At 44.9% G+C, this 21,209-nt stretch overlaps 1 protein-coding gene across 1 annotated transcript; it reads left to right on the top strand.

Annotated features, from left to right (window-relative positions):
- Positions 1–908: 908 nt before the first annotated feature.
- Positions 909–21,023, top strand: lzts2a (leucine zipper, putative tumor suppressor 2a). Its single transcript, XM_053436302.1, has 8 exons — positions 909–1,236; positions 12,615–13,238; positions 14,346–15,008; positions 15,128–15,250; positions 15,434–15,580; positions 15,872–16,381; positions 16,768–16,872; positions 17,023–21,023. Exons 2-8 carry the CDS (start codon positions 12,648–12,650, stop codon positions 17,203–17,205), a joined length of 2,322 nt encoding a protein of 773 aa, XP_053292277.1. The 5' UTR covers positions 909–1,236; positions 12,615–12,647; the 3' UTR covers positions 17,206–21,023.
- The last annotated feature ends 186 nt before the right edge of the window (positions 21,024–21,209 follow it).

The following is a 21,209-nucleotide window of genomic DNA, read 5'->3' as shown; positions in this document are numbered from 1 at the left end:
GCTGTTAGATACGTTATATAAGTGTTTCTTTTCAATGCACTGGTGTCAGATCAGTGCTCAGTAATGTAATAAAATGCTGTTTTTATTGAATGTTGTTTTGACATCACTTTGAACTCATGGAAGGTAATATTAGTATTTCTCACTACTTCTTCACTCTTGCTGAGACCTACTAGAAACTGCAAATGTTAAAATAAGCATCTGATTTACTCGTGACTACTTGAGAATCATTAGTCTCAGCTCTCATGTGTCTATCCCGCATCACACACACTTCACTTTCCACCATCATTCTCTCAATCTCACCTCAAAAGTCTTCAACACATCTCAAAGTGCAACAGAACCTCTACACCAACTTTTGATTTGACTTCACGCTCGTGCTTTACCTGCAGCATCACTCGTGCTCACCTTCATGTGCACGAGAGAGTGTGCAGCATGTGCGAGTAGAAGCAGCACAAAGGTGTTATGTAATTTACTGGTTAATTGACCCGCCCCCATCCGTCTGTAGGGGCTTCAGCTCTTGTTGTTGTCCTTCTCCGTTGATAATTGCACAAAAGACTGTAATAGTGTTGTTATTTAGACAGACACACACACACACGGATGTTGTAGGAAGGGGGGTTTTCCCCTGATGCATGTGGGCCCATCACAAACCCATCAAACTGACCCAGTGGGAAAAACTGCTCATGAAATGTTTCAATCTGACGCAGGATTGTGATGATGCAGTGAATATGTATGTGTGAAAGAGAAGGGGATGGATGAAGATCAGGCTTAAAAGAGCAGGGGGAGGAGAGAGAGAGAGGCAGAGTGTGTGTATGTGTGTTAAAAGTAGAGGGAAACTAGAGGCAGGGGGGCTGGCAGACAAAAGTATGAGAGGGGTGGGAGGAATGAGGAGGAGGAGGAGGAGGTGGGGGAGGCGGTGCTTAGGCTGACGGCAGGGAAGGAAAACTGAGAAGAGGAACAGTGGAGTGGAGTGAATAGAGAGAGAAGGAGGACAGGACAGGAAAATAAGGGGGCTTCCATTTGAAATTCCTCGCGTGGGGATATGAAGTCCTGGAGCAGTGCAGAGGCAACGGCAGGAAGGTGGAGGGTGAACGAGAAGAGGTCGACGACTGAGGGGGAAGAAGAAGGAACGACGAGGAGAATCTGAGCTCACAGAGACTGGAGGGATTCTTTTTTCCAATTTTTAATTCCTTTGCAAGAGAGACAGACAAGTGGAGGCAGCGATGCAGGGCTCTCACTGGGGTGAGTGTGTGCGTGTAGGCATGTGTGTGTGTGTGTGTGTGTGTGTGTGTGTGTTTGTGTCCTAATCCTCTCTAATTAAGATGGTCTTTGTTTACATGGATTCAAATCTGCTTGAGGAAACTTTGGGTTCACAAGCACCATGAGTCAGTGGGAAGCCACTTAGGAAGGTGTCATTTGCGATAATGCCGTTAAAGGAAGGTGTTAAATGGAAAAGAGTTGGAGACCAAAGTTGTTTGGCAGGCCCCTCCACACAGAAAGACTGATTTAAACAGCACTGGAAACTAGTGGAGGAATGCTGGACAAGGCCAAAAAGTCTGTGATGATGACTAAACTAAACTCTGGATAAACTGAGATCTGAATGGTGAAGAATCTCTGGAAAACTTGGTCTCTGGTCCTTTTTTGCCAGAGATTGATTGAAGGCAGCTGGATGATTCAGAGTCAGCTGACTGGTATTGACTTAAAGTGAGTTTTCTGCAGTTGTTGGGACTTTGGCTGTTCTAACTGACCCCCGGCCTGCAGGGAAGAACAGGGCCGTTAGCTTGGATTTATGGAGGTGAGATGATGAGGTTTTTGGTTGGTGTGTGAGCTTTTTTAATCCTGGCCTTGGGTAATCTGCTCATTACAGACTGTTGGGGGGTATTGATTTGAAATTTCAGCCTAGTAAGAAAAGCTGTTCCACCCTCTGGACAGTTGGCCTGGTGGAAGAAGAAGAAGAGGAGGAGGAGGAGGGTGATATTCAATCTGTCTGCACACACACACACACACACACACACACACACACACACACACACACACACACACACACACACTCCCACTGAAGATAAGAAGAGCAAGAGGCGATATATATACATTCTTCTTCCAAAACAGACAATTAGGATCCATCTCCAAAGTGTGACCCTTACAAAACATCTTTTGTTTTTTAATCCAGAGGACTCAAAGGGAATCTTTGAGTTTTCTTTTGATGACGAAGCACTCGGGCAGACACAGGCTGCTGCTGTTTCTCTTCTGTCTTCCCTACGCGTGTAATTACAAGCCTCGGGCCACATATTGTAGTTTCTCATCAAGTTTGTTATGGCCCCAGAATGATGTGTCAGCAGATATGTTTATAGCAGGAGCGGTTGGAGGGGCCGTCCATTCAAGTCGACTCTTTGTAGTAGCTGCCTGTTTGACCGTGTCATGTCGAGGTTCTCGTTCGAGGGAAGGCTGTAATTACTCTAACTGGATTGTGGCGTTGACCTAGAGGGACAGATGCAGGTGTCGAGGCGTGAACGCTGACGTAAAGTTTAAGTCGGGCGCTGAGGTAGAGGGGAGCAGTGGGGACGGACGACCGGTTACCTCATCTGCTCCGAACAAAACAAATGAGCTAAATGTGTGTTGCAGGTTACATACGTAACCCCGTCCAGCTGTGTTGGCTCATGCTTCCTGTGTGCTGTATATATTTACAGTATTAAAAGATAATAAAGTAGCTTGAAATGAAAGGCAATGGGACCTATCTTCTTTCTCTTTCACCTTCAGTTTCCCCCTCTCTATCCTCCTCTATACTCGGGCTGATAGTCTGTTCCATTTTGGAGGCAAATGGTAAAATAATAACCTCAGCAGGCAACAAAGCCTTTATCGAAATTATCCATGGTTGCTCCTGGAATGACTCTTGGGCCGCTTTTGACACGACAGTCATCTGCAAAGAAAAAACACTAGTGACCTTCAAACTGAGCCAGACAAGGACCAGGATGATCCGCCTTAACTCAAACTTCAAAGTGTGGATACAAAACGAAACCTCGATGAAATGCTCTATTTGTTTGAGGGTACTAGAGGCGAGGGAACAAAGGAGATAACCATTACTACCCTGCTTAGATATTATATTTATCTACCATCTCCCATGTAAGACTTTATTTGCAGACATGGACAAATGGGACAATTGGACTTTCTCTGAAGTTTTCCTCTCACTTATAAACAATGCAGCAGGAGATCGTACAAGTCAGACATGTTCACAACATGACAGCGTCATCCAGGAAGTATCCAGGATTTTTACTTTGGGGCTGGCAGGAAAAACTCTGGAGAGTATCCGGAGCATTATGCCATCATATCCATTGTTTCTCACATGTAGCAGCATATGTCAGAGTAACAACTTTTTTTAAGTTTGCATGTTTGATAACTTGACAAGGCCAAGTTTGTTTTTTTGTGACACATCAGAATCTGTGACCTGCAGTACAACAAAGGCTCAGGTAACGTTAGATGCATTGTGCAGGCACAAATCGATGGGATTTATTAAGTTGATCTGTGCAAATAGATAAAGTAGAAATAATATTGTTTTAACTTAAAAACACTGCCTAGAGATCTAAGTGGGCAGAGACGTCTTTTATCACTTCAGACTCACAGAGGCTTCCAGCACGTTAGCAGAGAACTGGGAGGAGCAGAAAAATGAGTTGGGACACAGTTTAAGAACCGAACAGAGCGGTGACAAAGCATGGGAAGTAACTCCTACAACCTTTCAGCACAGTAGAATCCTTGTGGTTGAGGTGTGACACTGAATAAAATAAAACGAAGGATGCTACATGTTTTTGAGTTTAGTTGTTTGATCGTGGGATTCGAAATCATTCAGGATTGTATAAGCCGATTCCAAACTGGATTCAGATCCGAGCTCCAATCATTTTCCAGTGGATCCCGTCGAGCTGAATCTCCTGCCAGGTGTTTATGTAAAGCTTCCAGTATGAGAAGCATGGTGGACGACTGAAGGAGCGAGACGGAGGAAGACTGAGTGAGAGATTAAACGTCGGCCTGGCCTCTGTGCAGTTTGCTGAATGAGTGTTTTCCATGCCAGTCTGTCCCCCCCCCCCCCTCCGTCTTCCTCCAGTTTACAGAGGTTGTGGACAATATGTCTGAAAACGTCTGCACATGTGCTTCTTTGCCATGTCAGATATTTCCTCAGATGAGTGGAAGTGAATTATACATGGAGGCTGGCACCGTTAAAATGAGGCGTCGCTGCTTATGTAATAGTTGCTGTGGAACTCATTTGCAGGGCTGTACTTAGCAGCGTGTGTGTGTATGGATGTGGGTGTGGCATTATGTGTGTTAGGGTCTGATCAGTGATTTCACACTGAAGCTGTGACACCTCTGCTAAAATGATTTCTTTGAAGCTGATCCGTGTCAGATAGTGTCGCGTCAGTGAAGCCCGGTCGTAAGGAAGCTGCTCTGCTGCAGTCGTGCATCCTGTCACCGCCTCGCTCTCCCTCGCATTGTGGGTCAGGTTGTCAGTCAAAGTGTGGCTGCTTTCAGCGTGAGATAACAGGCTCTTTCTCTCCGCTCCCTGCCCTCTGTTCCTCTGAAACAATGGCTCTCCACTGTGCATGCAGCGAAAGCAGCAGGGGGGGAAGGAAGGGAAGTTTAGGAGGGAAAAACTTTACTCTTCTCGCCGCTGTTGGGACAATGAGAGCACCAGGATTTTCCAAATCTGGTATACAACCACGCTAAGACAGGATTACCTGCTCTCGCTCTGATAAGAAATTGTTGCCACTGTATTAAGTCCATAAGTCATTGATCCTCACAAACAGTAGTGCACAGGCCAGACTAATCCCCGTCTCTACCACTGGCATCCTCGGTATTTCCAGTGTCTGCGGGTCTGACCACTGGCCACCGCTGGATAACTGTCAGTGGCTGGAGAACCTCCTGGAAAATCCGACATGTGGAGCGGACCAGGAATGTCAGCCATCCTCCACTTTTTCACATACTGGTGCCTCGATTTCCTGTGGTGCCAGCTGACTGCAAACCAACAGCTCTACTGCTGTGAGAGGCTTTGTCCAAAAAACATCTTAATTGATCAGATAGTTCCTTCGTTAATTTAAGATTTTACCAGTTCTCAGTGCTACGTTTGTGTACAGCTGTTCCTGTTTAAAAAACATTTAAAGAGATTTATACTCCCCTTTGTTTTTGCAGTCTCATTACCTTTATTTAACGTTGCCAAATGATTTTATCAATCTTTGCTTCCTACCATGCTCTACTTTGAATCCAGGCATGTGTGTATGTGTAGCTTTAAAGTTTGCTTGTGCACATAGCCGAATTAATCTTTTATGACCAAACCATTAATAGCACAGTCAAGGTCACATAAGTCCTGCTAAACCGCCCTATAATGCAGAATTACCGAAATATAATTTTTTATTATATATAATATAATGTTATAATGATGGCTAGCTGCAAAATTTCCCAAAAGGTTTCACTATTTCTCTAATATTTTGGAAATTTTGCTTCTTTTGATGACTGAGAAACATGTTTGAAGATATTCAGATTTTTTATTTTATTTATAGTATCAATACTGAAACTTTGCCCTGGTTTCCAAAGCTGGCAAATGAGCCTTGTGATGTTTTAGAAAAAATATGAACATTGCAGTCATTTTCTTCATATGGCTAAACTTGACCAGGGCAACGATATTTCATTGGCTACCTCAACTGTTTTAATTAGCTGATGCTCTGCGGAGAAACAGGAAGACACACAACTCATTTCACTGTCCCTCAAATACGCGTTTGACTGACAGTTTGCGTCCCTGAATGACCACAGTGTTTTCACAAGGCTCCATCGCTACTTTCATGTCATTGCCATCTAACTGAATCTCGTTTCAATAGATGCTCTCTGGCTGCTCTCTCCCTCAACCCCCACAGGGACTCGGCGAGTTCCTCTGCAGCTATGTGTGCGCTTCCATAGAAAGAGACGGAGGCCTCGGTCACCCCGCTCTCCGGCAGCCTCTCAGGTCCGAATTGAGGCCAGATGCTTTGAGATGCTAAGGAGCCAACCTGCCCGCTGTCAGCCGATCACAAGCCTCCCACTCCCTCATTCACCTATTCAATCACTCTTTCTCTTTCTTCCTTCCTTCCTCTTTCCCACTACTCCTCTCTCATTTTCGCCCCGTGCATGGCCTCCGCTGCCATGGCGACGCCTCTAAACAGAGCTGGAAACTAAAGTCTGCAGCACCAACCAGCCGGTTGTAAAAGAAAGGGAAGGGGGGAAAAAAACAGGACTGAGGGCGGAACCTGTTGCCAATTACTCATGCACAGACTCACTTTTTTCGAAACCGTATTTCTTCCTTTGTTTCACCTCAGAAAACCTGCTTTGATAAAGTCGGAGCCCCGCGGCAGCCCGGACGCTCGGGCAGCGTGAGTTAAGATACAATGTCGACCACGTCCCTCTGCCAAAGAGGACAATGTCTCTCTGATTTGAGCAGAACACGATTTGGCACTGAGGCGCGGCGTTAATGAGGAATGAGTAGGTTTGCATGCATTCAGAGATCTCTCACACACACACACACACACACACACACACACACACACACACACATTCTCTCACACACACAAACAAAGGCAAGCCATGTGGGGGAAGGTGACAGTGAGCGACCACTCAGACAGACGGTCATTGTGTTGGAATGGAGGCATAATATAACCTCAGGTCTTCTGGCAAAACATTAAAAGACTTCTCTCCTCGTTTTACAGTGGAGTGGGCTTACTTCATTTCAATACCATTTACTTTGCCGTTTTTGAAGTTTTACTGCGGTGTTTGTGTGAGTAGATGCCTGACGAATAAATGGGCGAGTAGATTAGGTGCGAACTGATTGACATGCCGAGGTATTGCGTGCGCCTGTGTCGCTCTTGTTCATACTTGTGGATTTCCTTTTTGAGTACCCAGCGAGGATTATCATGGATCACCTGGCACGTTTATTTTCTCTATCCGTCTTTCTCCCCCACTAGTCTCGGGATTAATCGAGGCCACCCCGTCCTTGGAAATAAAGTGGAGTATTTCTGCTGGTCCAAACAAGTTCTCAACAATTTCACCTATGATCAGAACAGTTTTGAACCTCGTCCGCACAGTTCCTGCTCCGCTTTCTCAATTTGATACTTTCCACCTGTTGCGCTCATCTTCACGTTGGCTTTGCATTCGGTTAGTCACGCTGTGGTGTTGCTGTTAAAGAAGGGCCAGATGAAAATCTAGCCGGCACAGACCAGCAAGGAGGGGGGATGGAAAAAAGACAGAGTGACAGAGGAGCGGTGGAGCAATAATCCAGCACAGGAGGCAAGGAAGAGGAAACGGGTGAAAATGAGCAGGGACAGGAAAGAGGGATGAAATCGGAGGAAGGAGGTGAAAGAGCCTGAAAACACAGCAGTTAATCAGGAAGATGTCACCTTTTATAAAAGGTTAAAGCTGCTCTAATCAGGATCAAATTACTGTAACGTGGCACAGGGTCGGCCCTGGAGATCAGTCCACAGAGAATCAGAATGACACTATGCATACCTCATACGTCAAGGCCCGATAGTCGCCTTATGAAACAACCTTTAGATTCACTAGATCTGGCTTTTTACCCGTATCTGATTCTGTGTCAAATTGCACAAACATCTATAAATATCCCCTAAACATTGGCTGTATTTCTCCATCAATACCCTTGAGTTATTCTACGAGAAATAAAGGAAAACTTTGAAAACATCCTATCTCTGTCTAATGTTTTTCTGCACCAGAATCTAATGGGTGCTTCCTTGGGTCATGCACCACCCTTCAACAAAATTTCACCGCAATTATTTGAGTCGTTTTTGCATAATCCTTTCTTTTTACATAAATTATTCTTTAATCAGTTGAAAAAATAATCCGTTAATTACTCATAACGCTAAACCTTACTAATCCTAACCCTAATCAAAATAATAATTTGTTTCAGCCCCTTCTTATTTATTACTTTTTGGTGATTAATGTGTTAGCAATGGAAGCATGAATAGTAGTTATGCTGCTATTGAAAAAGCAGAACACTTTGTCCTGATTTGTTGGGTCACTCATGTCCTGGTTGGCTTCACTCTAGAACTAATCTGCAACATGCAGCTCTAACCTCCCTGGTTTCACTGGACTGAGAACACATCCTCTTGGTTTATTTTCACAGTTAAAGCTCACATCCACTGAAACTTTACTTTATCTGACAGAGGCACTTTATCTGACAGAGGCACATGCGGAAGGAAAATGAGAAACTAGAGAAAAGTCAAATCAGTGACATGTCTGGTACTGAGCAGTAGAAGAGATGGTTTATGTTGGAAACAGTGTCTCCCTTCAGGTTCGATTTTGTCCGGAGATCTGAAGGTGCTCAGACCCCGGTGTCTGTGTGCTCTCCAAATAATGACCAAACAGGATTATAGATGCCGGATTTTCCCGAGAGCTCGGGCCTCTTTGGAGCCTCCCTTTGGACTACCTGGCATTGGAATTCCCCTATACCCCCAACCATCACCTCCACCCACCCGCCTTTGTGTCCTCACCCCTGAATCCCCCTTCCTTTTCTTCCCTCTTCGTCTCGCTCTTCGGTCTCCCTCCTGACTCACAGCAGAGGCTCCGGAAGAGCTGGAAGGTTGCGTGTGATTGCGAGGGGCGATCTGGTGCTGCGGAATAATGGGCTTCCTCTCCTGAGTAATACCGCTGTTATTAACAGACTTATCATAACGGGATTATTTCCCCATGATAGACTCCCACTTCTGGATCTTGTTAGAGAGATACCTGGGAACTTCTTGCCTCTGTCAGTAGTGCTCTCACTCATCCTCGGCCAGTTGGTGCCCTGTGGAGGGTAAACTCTCCCAAACCCTTGGTTTATTTTCAGCCCCTGTCAGAGGCAGTGAGGCTGCCTTTGAGCCATCCGGCATCATTTAATAGTTGTAGAGTGTCAGGATGCAGTGTAAAGTGCCCCTGGTTTGACCCCATAATAGCTGGCAGCAACACTACAGGAGTCTATTTTTGAATATCGAATCAAATGCCTCGCCGAGAGAAAACGCCTCATGAAAGACTATCAGAAGGATTTCAGGCACTTGAGATGTTTTCTATATTTAGTGACCATGACTGGTTCTTCTCTGCCCGTCTTGTGCTGCTGACAACAGAGAAGGATCCGCATAATCAGCAAGGTGGTGGAGGCGAGGCTGCAGAGATGGAAAAGGCATTTTCACATTGTCAGAGGAATGCAGCCGAGGAGGGCAGGAGGAGGGCTTCAATAACTCTTGAGAAATAGCCACTGAGCGAGATCAGAGGGGGAAATTAGCTTTTGAGATTGGTTGCCCGAGTACCCAGAACAAAAACAGACCCTTGGAGGTCACAGGGGTGGGAGGGGAGAATCAGACCAGCTCCCCTCTACTCATTGGGGGGTCGCAGGGTTACGGCTGTGGGGGTCACGGTTGACGGTCTCACAGGGTTGTTAATTCTATTATCCCTGCCTGAGAGGTCCTTGTCAGGGCTGGGAGGTGGGGAGGCTGGATAAGAAGGTGAAAGGAGGGTGAGACGCATGATTAAAAACATTTCTTGCATGGGAAGTTCACATCACATACCACGCTTTATCTCCTGATTCATGTGTACTCATGTGTCTCTTTTTAACTCCTTCTCACTTACTGCATTTGTATATTTATATAGCAACCCTCAAGTTACATGTAGAGCTGCCTGATCTTGAAGAATTATTACAATTTAATGAAACAATAAGTCACAATAATTGTTCATTTACTTCCTGCTTGCCCTCTTCACCTTTTAATCCCTCCACAATCAATTGCCTCTTATTGATCTGTGCGTTTTCTTCAGTATGTTTAAACTAAACTAGTTTGTATTGATCTGAGTGCCACATGGTTTGTTTCAGAAGAAGCATCTGGGAGAGCAGGCGCTTTAAAAAAAATACTTGGCAGGTGATAGGATGATCTCTCAAGTAGTCGTTAACAAACCAAGAGTTTCCACAGTCTACAATTCAATAACCGGAATTTGAGGCCTTAAAACATTTAAAATATATAAAAATACACTAGGTCTTAAATACATTTAGGTTAATTTAACGCTACTTCTGTTGCACATTAAAAATTATTTATTAGAGTTGTGTTTGGGCATCATGTATAGTTAATAATGTTTCCTTGTGTGCTAGTTCTTTCTCAACAATACAGATAAAAACACGCTGGATGAAATAAATAATAGAACTACAAACAAGAACAATGTGGAGCTGACAACTGAGAGTCTACAAACACCCCAGTCAGAATTTATAGCAGTACATTCAGCTTGGCTGTGGGAAGTTTGTTAGATAACACAGCCTTTTGAGGGTCATTCTCTATTCGGCTACTTCATCTTATCTTTAATTATGGGAATTGTAAGTAATTCTGGGACTCTGATATTCCTTCATATCTGTCGTACTTGATGTAGGTCTTACATTTCCCTCGTTGTGGTCTTATAAAAACTTAAATCTATGTTGAAGAAACCTTTCAAACTATCGCTTCTCACTGTCGTCAGCCCACAGACACACTCATAGCTGCCAGTAGTTCCTCCCTCACATGACCTTTTGGTCTGAAACGCTGTGTCTCTGCCTCTTTGAGCCTTGCAAGATGGATTCCGGCCGGGGAGAAATCCATCCGCCTCGCTAGAGTTAGTTTTATGGCGTGTGTTTTTAAATCACCTCCACTCATACCTGGCAATACTTGAAGGCAAATAGGGAGAATAGGGTCAGTCCATCCTCAAAGGAATTTACGCTGTTGAGCCTGGTTGTGCACATGAGAAGTGAAAGAAGTAAGAGGAGTTGTTTTCTCACCTCCCAATTGGCTTATCACTAACTATAGTGGGCGTGGTCACCAGATTACAAATGATGACAAGTAAAAGCATCAGTATGCTTCGAGCTTATGGTTTTTTGGAGCTTTGAAATGCGTCTTAAAATCGTAACTTTCCCAAGCTAGAATTGAGGCTTTGGGGTGAAGTGACATTCTGAAATGTCCACATCCCACAGTGAAAGCAGTTTCATCATTTGGAGCTTCTTTTGCAGCACTCTGATTCCTTTTCTTCACAATGTTTTGTACTCAGCTCGATTGCTCGTGTTTCACTTGTGCTGTTCCACCAGGAAATGTAGATCAAAGCAGATGTTTACACTTCAAGTCTATTTTCTACCACTTTACATAACTGCAGGGATTGTGTATTGGACTGTGAGCATTGTTAAAATGCAGGCGACCTAAAACTCAAACAGGGCCTGAACACCTCCTTTGTGGACACACGCACACACACACACACACACACACACACACACACACACACCGAGCATTGAAGCTGCCTCTGCAAACGTGCTGCTCACACTGCACCTCATGAGTAGACTTGAGCAAGACCCATTTCTATGGAATCAGGCAACGTGGCGCTATCTGATCTAATTCCTTGATTCAATTGTGCTTCAATAAACAAAACCATGCCCCCTTTCTATTTTGGCATTTACTTTGGAGGCAATACGTTTCCTCTGGGACTTTCTTGACTGATGCGCTGTGTGTGCGTGTGCGTTTCTATGGGTGTCAGTTTGTATGACAGCGTTAGTCCTGGCAGACTGAGTGCAGCCATAGCTGGCGTGGATTATTCCACTTGGCCAGACGGATTTGGGCTTGGCACGCCAGGCTCAGGATGTGTGTCCCCTCTCTGTCCCCGCAGGCAACCAACACTGATAATACTATCTGCAAATGGAAGACCTTAATCTGCTGCCACTTACTGTGTTGTAGTAATGTGTATCCATGTTTCTCATCCTAAAAATAGTGGCTCGCTCTTTCCAAAGAGTTTTTTTTTTTCACAGGCCTGTGAGCATTGTGATCGTGCATCAGGAAAGTGACTGGATTTCAAACGCCTTTAGAAGTAAGATACAGATGACTGCGCACAGGTTCAGCCGAGGACTTGCAGGGAAAATCACAGAGCAGCTGCAGACTGTGACGACCATGACTCATTCGAACTCCCTCCATCTGTGTCGTCCTCGGTTTTTACTAAATCCATCCTCTTTTCTTTCTTGTTTTATCTTCCTGCCTCGTTAATGACTTGGACAATTAGCGGTGGCGTCGCTAGAGATGCAGAGTGTATTTAATGAAGGATGAGCCCTCACGGGGAAGAAGTGGGGGTCTGGGGACCTGCTCCGTCTGGAGGAAGATCTCGAATGAACAGCTGTAAAGTGGCTGCGGCTAATGAGTTCTGCGAGTGACAACTGGCTGGGAGAAAAATCAATAAATGATTTGGCTTCATCGTTGCTAAGAGGATTGTTTTTAATCATAGGTTTGGCACGTACACAGTGAATCTATCTTCTTTCATTGAAGTTGAGGCATTTAATCATTTCAATACAAACCCTTTAATAACAATAACATTAGCCTCATAATTCAACACTGACAATAAAGAACTGCTGGCAATCTACCACCTAATGAGTCTCATTCATATCATTCTTTACACGTGGATGTGATTTGAGTGTCAGCGACCTGCAGGAACCATAGGGATTGTGTTTACTTGGAAAAGCACTGGTGTAAATGATAATATCTTCAAGGGAGCATGTGTGATATTCACATCTGTTGCACATAGAATATGAATTTGACAGTTCTCTCTGTGTTTTCTCTCTCTCTCTCTCTCTCTCTCCTCAGAGTGTGTGGTGTGTCTGACAGCGTCGGGCTGCCATGGCTCTGGTTCAGGCACTACCAGTGACCGTGACTGACCACTCCAATCCAGGTCTCGAAGTCCAGCAGTGTCGGCCGCTATCATCCCACTCCCCCTCAGGCCCCTGCTCTGTCCCCTGTGGGCCCTGCAGCTCCGGGACAGCCATGGGTTCTGTCAGCAGTCTCATATCAGGCCGGACGTACCAGGAGAAACACTGCCGGGCCGCCAGCGAGTTCGCCACCAAACCACGGCGCTCCACACCAGCTACCAGCTGCTTCCGGCTTCAGGATAACACCCTCCGCAGCGGGAGCTCTTTAGAGCAGTTGCTGGTTATCAGCCACCAAACGCAGCCTCAGGCCCACGTTCTGCCCCCGCCGCTGCCCACCAAGAAGCAGCCTCGGCCCGGAAACTCAGCTGCAACAGTGGGTGGCATTAATGGGAACTTTGGGTACGTGAGCGACGAGGTGGTGGTCGGGGACTGGAACGACAACCTGGTGGCAGCTGCAAGCCCCTGCAGTGACTCAGAGGAGCAAAGGGAGAACAGGACACTGAACGGCAACATCGGAGGACCTCCACCCAAACTCATCCCAGTGTCTGGACAGTTAGAGAAGGTAGGAGAAGGAGGTCGTAGAGCGACACTGACACACGATGAACAGAGGATGAAGTCCGTTTTCGAGACAATTTTCTTTTTTTATACATTTTACTTTATGATTAATATATTTTTGAGGGTATAGGGATATGTATAAAGTAGAAACACTACCTCCCTGAAATGTATAAGTATTATTCAGGCCCTATTGGTCTGAGTCCCTTTAACGTTTGGTGAATAAGAGATTTTCTGATATTTCACAACTGTATACTATTTTGTACATATATTCCACTAATTTGACAAAGACAACGCTGAGATTGGACTCAAGGTATCTGTTCACAAGATGTAAGTATCATGCGATATACGAGTGTCTCTAAAAGGCAAATTTAAGACGCGACCTTAACAGCTCTATGCTGTAGAACTGACCATGACCTCTGCCCTGAAGATATTTCCGTTAAATTACAGCTCATGATCACAGACTGACAGTTAATATTATAGTGAGGAAATTTGTTCTCTTTCCTCTCATGAACACACACTTATGCAGACATGAGTGTTTCTGCCCCTTGTGCTGAAACCTTTTACAGCAGGTTACCTCAGCTGTCTAATTGGCTCTTTATTTCCATCGATTCAGGGAGACGCTTAATCATTGGCCCGGCAGGCTCAGATGGATCATTTGACAGCTACTCACCTTGCAGACAGATCATGATGATCAATGTCAGAGCTCACTCACATTCAGCTGCGATGTAGTTAGTGAACCCAGAGGATGGCTGCTAAGCAAAATACTCACAGAACATGAGGAGTTTCTGACTCACTCTGTCTTTGTCTCGTCTCTTCCTCTCCGCTCCTCCTTCCCCTCGTTGTTTTTCTGCCCTTCAATCAGATTTTCTCTGGACTCTCCTCCCGTTCTCCCTCTCTTTTCCCTGTCCCTTCATCTTGAAAATTACTTTTTTTAAGATTGCTAAATGAAGCCCATGAATATCAATTAACCCAAATTAAAATAATCAGAGCCTGGAGGGGTGACCTGCCGTCAGATCACTCACCCCTTGATAATGAGTTTATTTGACTGTTTCTATTCGCCCAGCTTTAGTATTTTTCAATTACTAATGCTGTTCTTATAATTTTGTGCTTTCAGAACATGGAGAAAGTGCTGATCCGCCCAACGGCGTTTAAACCCGTCATTCCCAAGAATCGTCACTCTGTTCAGTACCTGTCGCCGCGGCCAGGGGGCACCAGTCTGTCAGAGAGCCAGGCCAGCCTCAGCCTCCTGCTGCCCCTCGGGGGATCCAACATCTCCAGCAGCACCAAAGTTAACGGAGGGAGCAGCAACTCCAGCACGGAAGGGAAACGCAACTCCTACAGTGGTGGTCGCAATCCTCGGAGCAGCCAGTCTTGCTCCATGTCAGATTCAGGGAGGAACTCCCTCTCCAGCCTCCCCACTCACAGCAGTACAGGCTACAGTCTGGCCCCCAGTGAGGGCTCCAGCTCTGGCTCTGGCTCCGGGGGCCAGCTGGAGCCCGTCACAGGCCTGGGTCGAAACACTTCAGGTGGAAGTGGGAGCCACGGTCACACTAACTCGGACAGTGGACGTTCCTCATCCAGCAAGAGCACGGGCTCGGGGTCGCTGAGTGGGCGCGGGCAGCCCCTGTCAGACAGCGGCTCCTGTGGCCACTCGCCACCCCTGGTGGAAGGTTACGAGGCGGTGGTGAGGGAGCTGGAGGAGAAGCTTAGGGAACGAGACCTGGAGCTCCAGCAGCTCCGGGAAAATCTGGATGAGAATGAAGCTGCTATCTGCCAGGTGAGACATGAAGCCGTTAGCCAAACCACACAGATCAAACTGTCTTTCGAAACACCAAAGAAAGTAGTTGATGTGCTTCAAATACAGATGAAGAACTCACACATGTCTTTTGCTCTCAGGTGTATGAGGAGAAGCAGCGGCGCTGTGAAAGAGAGATGGAGGAGATGAGACAGAGCTGTTCCTCGAAGATGAAGCAGGCCTCTCAGAAAGCCCAGAGGGCACAGCAGGTGTTACAGTTACAGGTATGTTAAGACTTTAAAAACTTCTCAAAACATCTACTGTATGCAATCAATCTTCTTCCAAGAGTCACTGTCCTGTTTTTCAGTATTTTTTACATATTTAATGTCATAACTGAGTCAACACTTAAATGAAGAGTTAAGAGATTTGCTCCAAGTTTGAAAGGACACGTCTCTGTGTGTCGTCAGGTATTTCAGCTACAGCAGGAGAAGAAGAAGCTGCAGGAGGACTTCTCCTCGCTGCTGCAGGACAGAGAGACGCTGGAGAGGAGGTGTGCCACCATCCAGAGGGAGCAGACGCAGCTTGGGCCACGTCTGGAGGAGACAAAGTGGGAGGTGAGAGTCAGTGATTAAAGGAACCAACAATAATGAGCTGCTATGTTCCTGTTTGAGTTTTATCAGAGAACCAATGCTGCTTTTCATTCCCCGTTTCTTTCTCACCTCATTTTCTAGTCATCTCTCAATTGTTAATGCACTAATACAAGCTGAAAATTACCCAAAATGAAAAGTTTGTCAGGGGGGACCCTACATAGGCTCAGATTTGTCAAAGTAAAGAGTAAAGAAATTAAAAAAATTACCGTTTGTAATCTGTCCTGACAAACATTTCCTCCTCTCTCCCCCCTCCAGGTGTGTCAGAAGTCAGGGGAGATCTGCCTCCTGAAACAGCAGCTGAAGGAGCTCCAGTCAGAGCTGAGCCAGAAGGCAGGAGACATTGTTGTCCTGAAGGCCCAGCTCAGAGAAGCCCGGTCGGAACTGCAGGCCAGCCAGGTTCGATCCCAGGAGGCCCAGGCGGCCGTGCGGACGCGATCACTGGAGCTCGAAGTCTGCGAGAATGAACTCCAGAGACGCAAGAGCGAAGCGGAGCTGCTGCGGGAGAAAGTGGGCCGCTTGGAGGATGAGTCGGCCCGTCTCCGAGACACTCTGTCCAATCACACCTCAGTACCTGGAAATGCAATCATGAAGGGGCAATGTATAAACCTGTCCCTACAACACGGCAGAGGTGTGGCAGGAAGGACCGGTCCCAGTCCTTCTCTGTACCGAGATGGAGAAGAGACTCATTTGGTCTGGGGCGGAGAGAGTGATGAGGCCAAGGCTCAGAGGCAGAATGCAGAAACTGTGTTGGGACTCAGGCAACAGGTACAGGATTTTTACTTTGTACTTCAGCTCCATCACATTTCAGAACAATCTACTTTTTATTTTTACTTCTCTTCTTTTATTTCACATTTGTAGTGGTTGATTTGAGGATTAAAGAGAGAATATACGATAAGTTGTAGATCAAACTACAAAAAAGTCTATTAGGCAGTTAAAATAGGCTCCTTCACTATTAATATTATTAATTAATGAATGCTACCCTATTGATAACTGAATAGTTTATATATAATTATATATATTTTATTCAAGCATCTTGACAAAAATAAACATACACATACCTGCATACATGAGCATGTCCATACATACATATAGTACATATACAGTACATATCCATACAGGTGTACAAGAAGTTCTTTATGTCTTTTTCTTAGATGGACAGAGTGAAGGCTGAGCTCATGTATGAGAGGAGGACGAGTGAAGAGCACCTCTCTCGGTTCGAGGATGAGAGGAGGGTGTGGCAGGAAGAGAAGGAAAAGGTAAAACGGAAGAAGAAGAACCATTCATTCACTTCATCATGTGAATTGTTTTGTCCATGGTATAGACGTCTACATGGATATATTGATTGATTTCTCAAACTTCCCCCACATACTCACATGCCGTTTTTTTGTTTTTCTTCTTTCACCCAGGTCATCCGCTACCAGAAGCAGCTGCAGCAGAACTACATCCAGATGTACCGTCGAAACCGGGACCTTGAGCGGGTGATGAGGGAGCTGAGTCTGGAGCTGGAGAACAGGGACATGGAGGACTATGAGGTTCACAGCGGCAGCAACGACATCCACTTTGAGGAGATCACCGCCACTGAGATCTAGACACACACACACGCATTTGCAGTAATATGAGCACAGAAACACAGGAACCCACACACAAAAAATCTTGAACTCTTCGACATGGTTTTACCTGGACCACTGAGCTCTCACCACTTATCACTGTCAGAACCTAAATCGCCCGAAGGTGAATTCTCACTCCAATAAATGCTCACAAGGGGTCCAGCCCTGGAGCTTTCAATGAGTTTCATCCCAATCCAAAGCCAGCACAAAGACTTATTTTCTTCTGTTGAAAAAGCAGTTTTTAAAAAGTGTTTCTTTTGCAGACCAAGTTCAAATCAGGGTATTGAACATCGGCGGGAACTTAAAGCAAAAAATGTTGCTAAGCCTCCAAGTGGAGTTGCACTTTTTCCTGGTAGCACATAAGGTTTCAGGCAGCGGGCCACCAGCATTCACATGATGATGCATCATGACAATTAGTCCCATCAACATCAACGCCACCACTGTTGATCACCTGTCCAAGCTGTGCTCATTCTCAACTCCATAGACTGTATATGAAGATGGATGACACTTCCCTACTTCCTCCTACTGTTCAAAAGATGAAGCTAAGATTTCCCGGATATGCTTTTGACGTCATTTGGAACCGGAGTCTCCACAGTAGTGATTGAGGGGTGGATAAGTCATTCTCAGCTTTCAACCATGACGTTTCACCACATTTTATTTTAATCAAATTATTGACAGAAAATTCACACTTAAACTAACCTCCTTGTGATTAGAACTACTGAAATGACAAAAAACTTTGTTTAGCTTAGACTCTTCAGTTAGGTCTGCATCCCATCTATTTAAGCCTAGTTCACACCACATGATGTTCAGCCCTATTTGCAACTCGCCAACAAAAGCCCCTGATCGATGCAGATCTGCAGACGCCAATTGCAAACCATCCGCAAAAAGTTGCAAACTCATATCACATTTTCAAATGTAGTCAGAGCCTGCAAAAACTCTAGCCAATCAGAGTGTAGGACGGGGTGAAGGTGGTGAAGGTGGGCGGCATGTAGTGATGAGGTGCCCCCGGATCTTTGTCAGTAATTGGGGGAAAAACAAGCGAGTTCAAAACCAAGCAGAGCAGCATGACGGGTTTGGACAGAAAAAAAAACTGAATGCGTGACTGGTTGGTCATGCTCGGTTAGTTTTCGCCCTCGAACAGGCTTGGACAGAAAAACCACGACACGAGCTGCTCTCCATTCTTTACAACTGTTGTGTCTGCTGAACCGTTTCACCTCCTCCAGCTTGATGTGTCATTTGCAGAGCAGGATGGATCTCTTAGACTGTGTCCTCTTTATGATTAAAGAAACACTAGTCAGGGTTTGTCCGAGGGAAAAGAGCAGTCGAGTAGCGCAGACTCACAGCGACTGCAAGTGTCCTGATCCTCAGAATCAAGTGTTGTGTGCGCTGCCCAGTGATCTGCTGTCTTAGTCCTGTAGTGTGAACTGGGCTTAACTTTTAAGGAAGCAAGGTATATGAATAATACTGCAGTCAGCCAACAGGGGGCGATCAAGATGACTTTCAGGGCCACGTCATTTCATCCATCTTCATATACAACACAAAATGTAACTGCTAAAAGGGAAGCAACACTATAATATTACAACATCCGCTGTTTGTATTTAATAGTGTCGAGATGATCAGTAGTTCACTTCATGTTATACAGAGGATAAGAATACTTTGGTTCTGGAGGTATTTCCTCAGCCTTGTGTATTTGAAAAGGAATGTATTGTGACTGTTACCACTCCAGAGAAATGCAGTATAAATGGGCAACAGAAGAATCGGCTCACCGAGGGATACGCGGGATTATTTTGCACAACTTCCTTTCCTCTCTCAAGTGAATCAAGCTCTCACTCAAAACAAACCAGGCTTTACATTTGGCTCTTGGTTTGCTTACACGTGGACGTCGTTTTCTGCCCTTTCCCAAACCGCAGAGGATGTAGAGGCTCGGAGTTCAAAGGAAAACGGTTTATTTGAACGCCCGGCCATGTTTTCTAGACCACCAAGAGTCTCTGCTTTTGCACTTGATCAAGGTGTCAACTCATTCACAAGCTCTGACATAAACATTTACATTTTTGTGTAGCACGAGGAAGCAGACTGTAGCATGGTAGATATCAACAGGATGCTGCTGATTCTCCTTTTTTCTTCTGTCTTCTTCCGCCTTTGTCTCTCTTCTATCTCTATATCTGCTCTTTTCTCAGCTATTTTTATAACACTGAAAAGCACCTCCGCGGTCGGTATCAGGAAACTGTAAATGGAGCATATTCCTTCAGTTTGGTCACCACGACACTCAGAGATATAAGCCAGTGTTTAAACCGTAGGCATGATTATTCAGAGTTTCCATTTATTCAGCTTCTCTCCCATTAGTGCTCTTTATTTGGCTTTTGGCAGCCAAAAGCCAAATAACATTTTTTTCGAAGTCTTCCTAGTCTCCCCCTCTAGACTATAATCTTCCATGACTGCTAATACAAGTAGCGCGACTGGCATGTCTGCATGTCTTTGTTGTATCAGATTTCAGAAGACGCTGGCTCAGTTTGCTTTGAGATGGGGATTTGCAGATGCAGTAGCTCCAGCACTGAACGTCCTCGAGGCGGGTCGGCTGTTAAAGCCCTGAATATAAACCGATGAGGAGGATGTTGGGTCGCTCAGATTGGCCACAGCGGCGTGGCGGGTCTCTATGGAAACAATACTAACGTGCTGAGAACTTTATTTTACAAAGAGTCTATATCACGGAATAATAGCTAAATGGAAATCTATATAATGGAGGAGATGTTGTATATTTTTTTATATATAGCACCTGACGATATTTTGTTGTAGTACTGGTATAAGTGTGGGTTTAATATGCAAATTATAAAGACTTATATATATACATATATATATCACATCCCAATATTTCAAATGATGGATCAATTACAAATGGAGGCAGCAGCATAGACAGAGTGCACCTAATACTGTAATGCATGATAACCTGTTTACAATATATAACCTGTGTGACACAAACTTACATTATCTGAAGACCAAACTTTGCAGCTGGTAAAGCAGTTAGAAGCTTTTATTTATGGTTCAGGTTTGACCTGTCGTCTCTCCATTCGTATTGATCTGTCACTTGATGATCATAGAGTCACAGCGGTCCGTGTCCTCATTGTGCGATTCGTCCTTCACGAGACGGGTCAGTGACGTCTTCGCCGAGTCGAGGTTGGAGCTGATGTGATGCTTCCTATTCTCGGAAATCCAATTTAAATCAAACCTCTTCTAAAGATAATGTTTCAGGATATTAAAAAAGTCTGCACTGTGCATGGATTGTTAACATGCAGCTATGGGAAGTGACTTTTGAATGGAGCAAGATGGGTTTGTCTAACCATATTCACTTTGTTAACCAGACGTAGACTGTTACTCACTCCCCACAGGTTAACAGACAAACAACAAGCACAGGTGTTGCACATCAAACCGACTCCCTAAGGTTCTGTGTTCACGCAGGACCTCCACTCAATCGTCATATCTCTTTCCTCCATATTGTTGCGTATAAGAGTTTTCTGTGTAAATATGTAAAACACTAAATAGTATAACAGAGTGACATTGTTGAGACCAAGTGTCTGTTTTCGAGCGTAGCCACTGTGATTAGACCAAAGCAACGTAACACATTTCTTTCTTCTTCTTTTTTTGTGTGGCAGTTTTCTTTTCATCCCTTTGTGCATATCTATGTTTCGCTTTCGTTGCATCCTCCATAATTCATTAAGTATGTAGTTGTCCATGTATATTTTTACGTGTACATTTCTTGTACAAATGACTGTGTTTTTAATTAAAGAACAAGTTGTCACACCTCAGACTGACTGTTGAGTTACTGTCTTTTTTTAATGCCTCAGCGCCGATGACAGCTGGCGGTCAAATGCATTGTGTGCATTGACGTTTTTGTGAATGTGATATATACAAAACACACCCTTAGGAAAATGTCATTATATCTGGCCCAAACATTCACTTGGACTCAAGGATGACCTGATTAGATTTTGGAG

This window comes from Pleuronectes platessa, chromosome 12, assembly GCF_947347685.1.
Source record: "Pleuronectes platessa chromosome 12, fPlePla1.1, whole genome shotgun sequence".
In the NCBI taxonomy this organism is placed as follows: Eukaryota; Metazoa; Chordata; class Actinopteri; order Pleuronectiformes; family Pleuronectidae; genus Pleuronectes; species Pleuronectes platessa.
The sequence above is the reverse complement of the archived record's forward strand: the minus strand, read 5'-3'. Positions and strand labels throughout refer to the sequence as shown.

Bases quoted from the DNA above. Each gene is read 5' to 3' on its own strand.
- lzts2a (XM_053436302.1), top strand. From the start codon at position 12,648: ATGGCTCTGGTTCAGGCACTACCAGTGACCGTGACTGACCACTCCAAT. The intron at 13,239-14,345 runs GTAGGAGAAGGA...TTGTGCTTTCAG, and splicing joins TGTCTGGACAGTTAGAGAAG to AACATGGAGAAAGTGCTGAT. The intron at 15,581-15,871 runs GTGAGAGTCAGT...TCCCCCCTCCAG, and splicing joins TGGAGGAGACAAAGTGGGAG to GTGTGTCAGAAGTCAGGGGA.